Source organism: Staurois parvus, unplaced genomic scaffold, assembly GCF_062004578.1.
Source record: "Staurois parvus isolate SC_StPar_1 unplaced genomic scaffold, SC_StPar_1.0 ptg001614l, whole genome shotgun sequence".
Taxonomy (NCBI): Eukaryota; Metazoa; Chordata; class Amphibia; order Anura; family Ranidae; genus Staurois; species Staurois parvus.
In genome coordinates this window covers 477,774-490,145 of record NW_028319410.1, presented here as the reverse complement: position 1 = coordinate 490,145, position 12,372 = coordinate 477,774, and the positions used below count along the sequence as shown (strand labels likewise).

The following is a 12,372-nucleotide window of genomic DNA, read 5'->3' as shown; positions in this document are numbered from 1 at the left end:
GAGGAAGTTGGTGGGAAAGAGTCCAGCTGTCCTATGGTGGTGTGAGTCTATGTCTCCCTAACTGGGAAAAGATTGAAAGTGCTAGAAGGTCAGTGATTGTGTATAGCAGCCTTTCTCAACCAGGGACCCCAGGGTGTCTGGGCACCCTGGTTGAGAAAGGCTGCTATACACAATCACCGACTTGACTCCAGGACTTAAGCTTGTGAATAGGCTTTAGAATGGGGTGCCCTATTAAAATTATGGACAGTCTTGATGTACCCCACTTTAGAATGGGGTGCCTCAAGACTGTCCATAATTTTAAAGGGTGCCTTGACTGAAAAAAGGTTGAGAAACACTGGTGTATAGCTATTTGTCCCTGGAAGAAGTCATAGTCACCATCAGCATAGAGATTCTGTGGGACATTCTTTTGAGTGCAGTTCAGCAAGATAGTAAAGGAGCCCTCAAGTTGCCCAGTTCTTCAGTTTTGGGTATCCCATGATCTCCTCATCTCTATCCACATTCTACTGTATGTTCCAATAAAACCTGAAAAGACACCCCTAGACTGTTCCTTTGAGCCAGTGGAAGAGTGAAGAAAATGCTGTGGTGGGGGACTAGGACTAAGTTTGCCAGATGCTCTTTAGGAGGTGTGCTACATTAACTTACATAGGTTGCTCAAATTTCACATGTTGGTAGAGTAAATCTTCCTCTATGTAATGGTACTACTCAACATGGTCTCCATCACAAGTGATGTATTTACGCCATCATTGAACCCAACTCTCAAAAATTCAGGTGTGTGCTGCTGTACCCACTTCTATACAGCCACTTTCACCTCTTCTGTGTCATCCATTCATTGGCCCCCAAAAACTATAATGGATTCAAAGCAGAAGCAATGAGTTTTCATTGCGTTCTTGATGAAGGAGGGGTGCAGGCTGTCCAACATCCACAGAAGGCTGCAGAATATTTATGGAGATGATGCCATTGACAAGAGCAATGAAAAACCATGCAGTGGTCGACCATCTACTGTGACTACTGACATGAATTGTCAGCAAATGGACAAACTGATTTGTGTGGACAGACGAGTGACAATCTGTGAGCTTGCTGCACAACTGGACCGGAGGAAAAGGACTATATAGAAGATGGCGGAGGATTAGGGTATCGGAAAGTGTGTGCAAAGTGGGTACCTTGGCAGTTTTTGAAGAAGAGAAGGTTGGAAATCTACTCTGAGCTGATGGAAGCATTACTCTCTTGCCTGTTACCTTCCTCAACTTCCAGAACAACAACCAAACTGGTAAACATACCTCCAAGCCCTACACCTTGGAAAATTACCCAAAAAGATCATAACAAATCCACATATTAGAAGGTAGTGGTGGCTGTCTCGACTCCTTGCTCAACCTGACTACTCTATGAACTGCTGCCTGATTTGACTTATCTACTCTCTCACCTGATTCCTGTTTCGACCCCTACCTGCACCTTATTACTATTTCACCTGCTTCCTGCCTTGACCCATGCCTGTATCTGATTATTCTCTGACCTGCCACTTGCCTTGACCTGACTACTTTCTCAATTGCCACCTGCCTCAACCCCTGCTTGAACCTGACTACTCTTCCACCTGCCACCTGCCTGGACCTAACCACTTTCTCACCTACCGCTTGTCTCATCCCCTGCCTGGACCTGACTATGCTCTTGCCTGCTCCCTGCTCTGTCCCATGACTGTACCTGATTATTCTCTGACCTGCCACTTGCCTTGACCTGACTACACTCTCACCTTCTGCCTGTCTCAACCCCTGCCTGGACCTGACTACTCTTCCACCTGCCATCTGCCTCAACCCTCGCCTAGACCTGACCACGCTCTCACTTGCCTCAGCCCCTGCCTACATTCTCCCTCCGTCTGTCTTGATCCCAGGATGGACCTGACTACTTTTTAATGCCCAAAAAGACCTCTGCTGACCTGTGAACAGTCTTTTCACTGGAGCCTTTCCATTCTGAAAGTAAATTGCCAATTTCTTTGTAGAATTCATCCTAAGGTTTATGTCACACAGGCGACTTAACCACTAGCCACACATAGCAGAGTCACAACGAGAACCTTCTATTCCCTCTATCGCCCTGAAAGCTGCTAAATCCACCTGGCTAACAAGGCGGCAATGAAGAAGTGACATCTTGCTGGCCTGGCTTGCAAAGAAGCAATACCATAAAGACCCTCAAACGGTCAGTTAGTGAACTTGGTGGTGGCGAGATGGCGCCAGCTTCAATATCACCCATGTGACCAGGGGTGGACTGACAACTCATGGGGCCCCTGTGTCCTTGCCCACACTCAAACCACACCCAAAAGAGCCTGTGAAAGGTACTAGGGGCATCTCATAGGGCCCCCTACTGACCCCGGGCCCTCAGGCAGTGCCCGATTGTCTGAATGGTCAGTCCGCCCCTGCATGTGACATGACCCTAAGGATGACATCATAAAAGTGTTTAAATAGAACCTTCAAGGTAATAATTAGGCATTTTTAGTTTACCATGAGTTTTGGGAAGTGGTCTTTGGACTCTTCTAGTTACCCAAAGTTGATATTAGCGAAGATGTGACTGCTTTATATCTACACATATACATGTATATAACTTGGTATATCAGGTTCCACCTGAGTGAAAACTCTAATGCAACAATGGAAATGAATTGGTATACAGTAAAAGGACCTAAATATAGAAAGACAGCTTTCTATTTATATACAAGGAAATTTTTAAGTATAAAAAAACCAGTGAGATCGACAAGACACATAAACATATGTAAGTGTCATGATTTATCCAATAATTACCAGTAATTTGTGCGTAGGAATCCCATTCTGGTGTTGAGTATAACAAGCATTTTCCCCTTGAGTCTCTGGATATATAAAGAGCTCGCTTCCATAGACTTCCACTGATTGGTGGGCATCTTTTACTAATCTAATTAAATTAGACTAATTCTCTTAGGATTGTTGGGAGATGCTGGAGGGCCAAATGAAGCAGATAGGACAACTCGTGTTATCAGTGCCCTGGCCCTGCTGTCAGTTTAGCATTTTTAATCTCCCATGATTTTAAAGAAGTGGTCTTTAGACTTTTTTGACCACCATGAGGATGCTGAATGTGGCCTGTGGCCTCATAACAAAGAGCATGGTGGTTACCACAAATGTTTTGAAAAGTAGCATAAGGGATATAACATTCATCAGTACTCACAATTCCCGCAAATCTTGACAACTACATTTTGACTTTGCATGTGTTTTTTTGTACTTGGATTTTAGATGTGATAATAATAGCTCTAGAACAGCCTAACTCAACCATTTTACCTCTGAGGATCACCTAAAATATAATTCAGCTATCAGGAAACCCCTGCTAAAGATTATTATATCTACAATTCACAGTAGATTAGCATGATCAGTAAGGTGTAGATACAGGAATAGATAAAGGAATGAAAAATGTGGCCTATCTAGAGTAGCCATCCTCAACCAAGGTTCTTTGGCACCCTAGGGTTCCTCCAAAGGTTGCTAGAGGTTCCTAGAGGTGTGACCATCCGATGGTTCTGGCAAAGTTCTGAAGCCAAGAACAATGGCAGAGGCAGTGGCATGAAACTAATGATCTTTTAAACTGTGATAAGGGTAGCATTTTGACCACTGTTGTAAGGGGAGCATGCATCACACTGACCAATAATGTAAGTAAGATGCATCCTTCCCACTGACCACCAATGTAAGGGACATTCTTCCTACTGACCACCAATGTAAGGGACATTCCCAGTGACCACCAATGTAAAGACCATTCTTCTCACTGGCCACCAATGTAAGAAGCATTCTTCTCACTGACCCCCAATGTAAGGAGCATTCTTCCCACTTAACCCCCAAGGTAAGGAGCATTCTTCTCACTGGTCACCAATGAAAGGGACATTCCCACTGACCATCAATGTAAGGAGCATTCGCCTCACTGACCACCAATGTAAGATGCATTCTTCTCAGTGACCACTAACATAAAGGACATTCTTCCCACTGACCACCAATGTAAGGGACATTCCCAATGGCCACCAATGTAAAGAGCATTCTTCCCAATGAACCCTATTTGAAAAGAGCATTCTTCCCACTGATCACCAATGTAAGGAGAATTCTTCTCACTGGATACCAATGTAAGGGACATTCCCACTGACCACCAATGTAAAGACCATTCTTCTCACTGGCCACCAATGTAAGAAGCATTCTTCCCACTGGCCACCAATGTAAGGAGCAGGGGCGGACTGACAACTCATGGGGCCCCCGGGCAATAGGGGATCATGGGGCCCCTGTGTCTTTGCCAAAACTCAAAAAAGCCTATGAAAAAGGTACCAGGGGCATCTCATGGGGCCCCCTTCTGACCCCAGGCCCTCGGGCAGTGCCCGAGTTTCCAAATGGTCAGTCCGCCCCTGGTAAGGAGCATTCTTCCCACTGATCACCAATGTGAGGAGCATTCTTCCCACTGATCACCAATGTAAGGAGCATTCTTCTCACTGATCACCAATGTAAGGAGCATTCTTCTCACTGACTACCAATGTAAGGAGTATTCTTCTCACTGACTACCAATGTAAGGAGTATTCTTCTCACTGGCCACCAATGTAAGGAGCATTCTTCCCACTGATCACCAATGTGAGGAGCATTCTTCCCACTGATCACCAATGTAAGGAGCATTCTTCTCACTGATCACCAATGTAAGGAGCATTCTTCTCACTGGCCACCAATGTAAGGAACATTCTTCTCACTGACTACCAATGTAAGGAGTATTCTTCTCACTGGCCACCAATGTAAGGTGCATTCTTCTCACTGGCCACCAATGTAAGGAGCATTCTTCTTACTGGCCACCAATATAAGGTGCATTCTTCTCATTGGCCACCAATGTAAGGGACATTCCCACTGATCACCAATGTAAGTTTGGAGTTCACATGCACGTAAAGTGCTTTTCATAGTTATAGCTGTGAAACTACTACGGGTCAAGGGACTCCTAGCAACCTCGAGGAACTCTAATTGAGAAAAGCTGCTCTAAAAGTTTATTTCCTTAATTTATAACCAGTTTCAGAACTATCTAACTTAAAAGAGTATTATTCAGCCTCAGCTCAGAGTCTGAAATGCTCACGTCATCCTCTATTGAGTCCACATGTACTCTAAGTGCTTTTCATAGTAGTAGCTGTGAAGCGACTACTGCTCAAGGAACCCTTTGCAACCTTTGGAGGCACCCTGGGTGAGGAACACTGCTCTAGAAGTTTATCTCCCTAATTCATAACCAGTTGCTAAACCATACACTATATGCCGAAAGAGTAAAACACCACCTATGCTCAGTGGTGTATTTAGGTTTTGTGCTGCCCTAGGCAACACAAAGATCGTCTGCCCCCATGGACATGAACCAACACCCCCCTTCCCCCTCCTGTAGAGAGAGCCTGACAATGACAATGACCAACAACACCCCTGACCCCCATCTGGGACAGCCTTTCACTAACCCTCCCCCCCCAGCCATAGAGAGAAAGACACTCATCTTTTCAGCTCCGGACATCCCTAGGAATGAGAATCAGGCTCTACATACACCATCAAGCAGCCCACTTCTCTTGGATCCCACCTGGTTCCCATGGCGCGCATGTCCCTTCTTCCATCCCTTCTTCTGGGGGCAGGTGCTGCCCCCCTGAAAAATTCCGCCCTAGGCAAGTGCTTTGTTTGCCTTGTGGTAAATACGCCCCTGCCTAGGCTCAGAATCTATAAAACACGTTCCTTCCTCTAATGCGCACTCAAAGTACTTTTCACAGTAGTAGCTGAGAAACGACGTGTAGATATCACAATGACAAAACACATAAATGTTGTGGAAAACAGATCACACAGTTAGCTTCTCCTCACCTTCCTTTCAATTTTTAGGCGAAATTCATTTGCAACTGAAAAATTATTTATCTCAGTGATACTTTTTTTTAATTTTATCAACCCCACAAGTCTTGGTGTAAGTGGTAATTAACGATCATTGTTCCTGTCTGCTGACGTCTTCACGGTAAAAAAGTGGTAATTAATGTGGAATAAATATGTGAATTTTCTCCACTAAACCAATTTTCGCCCATCAAAAAAATCTTCCCGTTAGTGGTTGAAATGTAAAAATTCACACGATCGTGTACCAGACATCGAGTTTAAATGCAGCGACAACCTTGGACCTAAGTACCTGTCACTGAGCCTTCTTTCCGGATCGTCACATTCGATGTTCTTCGATCCTTTGTAGATTAGGAGAGCGGCTACAATCAGCTGAAGGATGACGGAGATACACTGTGAAGACCCAAACAATATAATAGCTCAAACCGGAAATGGAAACTTGACTTAAAAAATTACAGTTTACAAGTTCATAAACTGATGTTTCCTGACACATTTTTTTCATTAGTGGTATTAAAGAATATGTAACCCAAACATTTCATACATCTCAATATTTCCAGATATGTGCCTGCTATACCATGTACTTGTATGGGAATACTGTTTACTGTTGTGTTATTCCTTTGTGTGAAATCCCTTTCCAGCTTCCAGGGGCATCAGCCAGGCATGGTATATTCAGGGCTTCTTTCAGCGGAAACTCTGGGGAATGCAGTTCCCGCACCTCCAGCACTGAATGTGTGCAGTGTAAAGGGGTTCTGGGGTGTGCTGGAGGGTCTATTGGTGCTAGCGTCTCGGGAATCTATTGTCACTGGGGGGATCTATTGTTGCTGGGAGGGATCTACTGTTTATTTGGGTTTATTTTTGCTTACTCTTGGAGGTTCTATTAATGCTGGCTGCTAGGAGATCTATTGTTGCTTGGGGTTCTATTATTGCTGGGGGTGATCTATTGTTGCTGGGAGTGATCTAGTGTTTCATGGGGTTGTTGCAGGTGCATGTGTCTATTTTTGCTGGGGGTGATCTATTGTTGCTGGGAGAGATCTACTGGTTATTGGGGTTTATTGTTGCAGGCTGCTGGAGGGTATGTTGATGCTGGTTGCTGGGAGATCTATTGTTGCTAGCTGGGGTCCATTGTTGTGGGGGGGGTGTTTTTGCTGGGATGATCTATTGTTGCTGGGAGTGGTCTACTGTTTCATGGGGTTGTTGTGGGTGTGTGTGTCTATTTTTGCTGGGGGTGATCTATTGTTGCTGGGAGGGATCTACTGGTTATTGGGGTTTATTGTTGCTGGTTGCTGGAGAGTCAATTGATGTTGGTTTCTGGGAAATCTGTTGCTGTTGGCAGGGGTCTATATTTGCTGGGTTGTATCTATTGTTGCAGGGGGTTCTATTATTGCTAGGGGTGATCTGTTGTTGCTAGGAGTGATCTACTGTTTCATGGGGTTTATTGTTGTTGGCTGCTGGAGGGTCTATTGATGCTGGCTGCTGGGAGATCTTTTGTTGTTGGCAGAGGTCTATTATTGCTTTGTTAGATCTATTGTTGCAGGGGGTCAATTATTGTTGGGAGTGATCTATTATTACTGGGAGAGATCTACTGTTTATTTTGGTTTATTGTTGCTGACTGCTGGGAGATCTATTCTTGTTTGCTTCTGGAGGGTCCATTGATGCTGGCTGCTGGGAAATCGTTTGTTGTTGGCAGAGGTCTCTTTTTGCTTTGTTAGATCTATTGTTTCAGGGGCTCTTTATTGTTGGGAGTGATCTATTATTACTGGGGGGATCTACTGTTTATTTTGGTTTATTGTTGCTGACAGATCTATTCTTGTTTGCTTCTGGAGGGTCCATTGATGCTGGCTGCTGAGAGATCTTTTCTTATTGGCAGAGGTCTATTGTTGCTTTGTTAGATCTATTGCTGCAGGGGGTCTATTATTTTTGGGGGTGATCCATTATTGCTGGGAGAGATCTACTGTTTATTTGGGTTTATTGTTGCTGACTGCTTTGAGATCTATTGTTGCGGGTGGGGTCTTTTTTGTTGATTTCAATCTATTTGTGTGAGAGAAGGGAGGTCTATTATTGCTGGGTGTGATCTATTGTTGCTGGGGCATGTATAATGTTCCTGGCTGAAGATCTATGCTACTAATTTTCTTGTTATCATTCAAAGTACTTAGCGCCATAAAATGATACTTGGTTCTGTATTCTCTGAATGGGGCAAAACTGGGAGGTGCGTAAGGAGTTGAACCAAGGGACGGTGCTCGGAGGTGGGTAGGGGGAGGAGAAAAGGGGTGACTCAGAAGTACCCAGGGACGGACTGACAACTCATGGGGCCCCCTGGCAATAGGGGATCATGAGGCCCCTGTGTCCTCGCCCACACTCAAACCACACCAAAAAAAGCCTATGAAAGGTACCAGGGGCATCTCATGGGGCCCCCTAATGACCCTGGGCCCTCGGGCAGTGCCTGAGCACCAGAATGGTCAGTACGCCCCTGGAAGTACCTTTGAGAAAAAAAAAGCCCTGGGTACATACAGTACATAGGTCCAGGCTGGACAAATGTAACTATGTATAAACCACCCATACCTGGAATTCCTCTTTAAACTCAACCTGACCCAATATAACCCCAAACCCAATCATAATAATTATCTCAATGGAAACTGCACCATGTCTCTATATAAAGCTGTAATTAGAAAGAAAATAATAAACCCCAGAATGCAATGCTCAGAACCTTGTGCACCTAATACATTTTCAGCCCTAATTATTCTGCAGAAAACTATTGATCTGTGATGTATATTTTTTTTTCATAGTTGATGCAGTCTTTGTCAATCCATGAGCAGACTAGCGTGTTCCCGAAACATACACCAAAATCTTGATGTTGCCGCCACACTTTGAAGTTGTACTACACCGAATTCCGATGTGGACCATTAGACTTCCCGACTGTGAAACCGAAAACGAGATGCAGACAGAGTTAAAGATTCTCCTGCGGTTTATTTGTGGTGGAAAATTTTTGTGCGCTCCTCCTTTTATATCGCTGCATTGTTTCCGAGCTCGGCGCTATCACCGAACCTATTGTGTTACGTGACTGGCACATGTCAATCATCCTTAATTATTCGGTTTTATGAAGGGACACCTCAGTCTCAGCAACCTTGTAAGAGAATAATTAAGTCACACAATACCTTTTCTGTGAACAAAACACGAGTTTATTTATGGAACGCTGACATCACGCTGAATAGATCAGCGCCAACCGCTTACCAACCGTTGATTATTTGCTTGTATTTTGACAGTTAAAGCTGAACCCGGAGCAGATATAAAAGACACAAATAAATGCAGCTCTGTAATCCTAAATACACTATACTGACAAAGGTATTGGGCCCGCCCTCCCAATCATGTGTGTGATAAAGGTGTTCCAATCACCTCCCAATCATGTGATTCAGGTGTTCCAATCACCTTCCAATCATGTGATTCAGGTGTTCCAATCACCTCCCAATCATGTGATTCAGGTGTTCCAATCCCCTCCCAATCATGTGATTCAGGTGTTCCAATCCCCTCCCAATCATGTGATTCAGGTGTTCCAATCACCTCCCAATCATGTGATTCAGGTGTTCCAATCCCCTCCCAATCATGTGATTCAGGTGTTCCAATCCCCTCCCAATCATGTGATTCAGGTGTTCCAATCCCCTCCATATCATGTGATTCAGGTGTTCCAATCACCTCCCAATCATGTGATTCAGGTGTTCCAATCACCTCCCAATCATGTGATTCAGGTGTTCCAATCACCTCCCAATCATGTGATTCAGGTGTTCCAATCCCCTCCCAATCATGTGATTCAGGTGTTCCAATCCCCTCCCAATCATGTGATTCAGGTGTTGCAATCCCCTCCCAATCATGTGATTCAGGTGTTCCAATCACCTCCCAATCATGTGATTCAGGTGTTCCAATCCCCTTCATATCATGTGATTCAGGTGTTCCAATCCCTTCCATGGCCACAGGTGTATACAATCAAGCCCCTAGGCATGCAGACTGCTTCTACAAACATTGGTGAAAGAATGGGTCGCTCTCAGGAGCTCAGTGACTCCAAGCGTGGTCCCGTGATAGCTGGCCAGCTGTGCAATAAGTCCATCCGTGACATTTCCTGGCTACTAAATATTCCACGCTCAACTGTTAGTGGGATTATAACAAAGTGGAAGCAGCTGGGAGCAACAGCAACTCAGCCACCAAGTGGTAGGCCACATCACATGACAGGGCGGGGTCAGTGCATGCTGAAGCGCAGTGTGCAGAGGTCGTCAAGTTTCTGCAGAGTCAATAGCTAAAGACCTCCAAACTTGGTGTGGCCTTCAGATGAGCACAACAACAGTGCGTAGAGAGCTTCATGGAATGGGTTTCCATGGCCGAGCAGCTGCATCCAAGCCTTACATCACCAAGTGCAATGCAAAGTATCGGATGTCGTGGTGTAAAGCACGCTGCCACTGGACTCTAGAGCAGTGGAGACGTGTTCTCTGGAGTGAGGAATCATGCTTCTCTGTCTGGCAATCCAATTGATGTGTCTGGGTTTGGTGGTTGCCAGGAGAAGGATACTTGCCTGACTGCATTGTGCCAAGTGTGAAGTTTGATGGAGGGGGGATTATAGTGTGGGGTTGTTTTTCAGGGGTTGGGCTTATGAAGGGAACTCTTAAGGTGTCAGCATACCAAGACATTTTGGAGAACTTCATGCTCCCAACTTTGTGGGAAGAGTTTGGGGATGGCCCCTTCCTGTTCCAACATGACTGCCCACCAGTGCACAAAGCAAGGTCCATAAAGACATGGAGGAGCCAGTTTGAGGTGAAGGAACTTGACTGGCCTGCACAGAGTCCTGACCTCAACCCCATAGAACACCTTTGGGATGAATTAGAGCAGAGACTGTGAGCCAGGCCTCCTCCCCCGACATCAGTGCCTGACCTGACAAATGTGCTTCTGGAAGAATGGTCCAACCTTCCCATAGACACCCTCCTAAACCTTGTGGACGGCCTTCCCAGAAGAGTTGAAGCTGTTATAGCTGCAAAGGGTGGGGCCAACTCAATATTGAACCCTATGGACTAAGACTGGGAGGTCATTAAAGGTCATGTGCGTGTAAAGGCCGGCATCCTAATACGTTTGCCAATATTGTGTACATCATTAAAATCATTTTTTTAAAGGCAAACAACATATGTACCTGAAATTGACCTGGTATCAGCCCCTGCCTGTACAGGAGGGCTGGAGAGTGAGAGTAAGAAGCAGAACAAAGGACTAAGCAGTTTATGTGCTGACAAGGAGCATGCTGATGGGAGGAGAGAGCAGAGTGACTTCTGTGCTGTTTCTCATTTTACTGTACAGGCTGGGGCAGGCCTGAGATCTTAGGGATTCCTGCCTCTGACTGCTGGTCTCATCAGATTTGGTGATGTCACTACTGTGCCGCTCACTGTTCTCCTTGCTGGAGCCTTGGCTCTGAGGAAGCATAACTTTGCCTCTACCAAGATGGCTGTCTTCATAAGGCAGAAAAGCAGTCGGTCAGTGCTGGGCAAAGATCAACTGCAGGGTTCAGCAGGCAATACTGATGACTAGTTATTTGCCCTCTACCTGAAATATTAGGCCACAACTTCTAGAACTTGGATAGGGGTAAGGAATGTATGGGATGCCCAAAGAGAACGGCAACTAAGGACAATCTCCCTGGAACTATGTACAAGTCTCTTTAACAGCAATAATTCTCTTCTGGAGAGCTAGCCAGCATCTCCTGGTATACCCCCCCAGACCCCCGATGAATCCTCTCCTCATCCAGCTGTACTGAGTGAATCTCTGGGCAGGGGATCCAGTGCCTATCACTTTAAATAGAAGGCAGTCCTGGGAAGCAAGCTAATCTATTTTCCCACCAGAGTGCTCCTTCCCCTTTCTGGCCCAGGGGGTGCAGGGCTACTCACTAGTCCGCTATCTGTGTGCGGATGGGTAGGTCGCTGCTCTCAGGCCTTCTGCTGGGCTGCTCCTTCCTGGCTGCACAGATGGTCTTCACTCTGGGAGGGGGGTTGATTAAGTCCCAAGCTTTCCTCCTTTCCAGCTCCTCTGCCTGTAGGTGAGCCGCTTCCCCTCTGGACCCCCTCCCAGGCTTCTGCTCTCCAGCCTCTCACTTCATCTTCCACCTGAATTCTCCACCACTTTTGAAGGCTGCTTTGGCCCCATTCCAAGCCTCCTACTTGGGGATTGGCCAAGGTCCTCCAAGTGTGCAGGTCAGCTCCTTCTCACCCCCGCCCACTGCTTCTAGAATCTTCTCCAAGATTCTAGAGCAGGGGGGGGTATCATGGAACTAGCCTGCAGAGCCTCTCAGCTTTGACTGAAATTTGACCCAACAAGCTATCACACCCAGGCTGCTACTCAGCCCTCCTAACTAAAATGTAAACTCTTGCTCCCCCTGGCTATCTGGAAGGACACTACAATAGGTTGCTGGGAGACAGTGGCAAGGGGTTAAGAGTAACCAGGAATCCCAAAACAAGGGTGCGCTCTGTTCTCCAAATTCTAATCAGGCATTGCATGGTTG

At 45.8% G+C, this 12,372-nt stretch overlaps 1 protein-coding gene across 1 annotated transcript in view; it reads right to left on the bottom strand.

Moving 5' to 3' along the window:
* The window catches only part of LOC149435087 (ninjurin-2-like), a 118,638-nt gene that overhangs the window by 36,654 nt on the left and 69,612 nt on the right, over positions 1 to 12,372 (bottom strand). Inside the window, exon 3 of the mRNA XM_089663019.1 lies at positions 6,148 to 6,248. Within this exon, the coding sequence (XP_089519145.1) occupies positions 6,148 to 6,248 (101 nt within the window). The remainder of the gene's footprint in view (positions 1 to 6,147; positions 6,249 to 12,372) is intronic.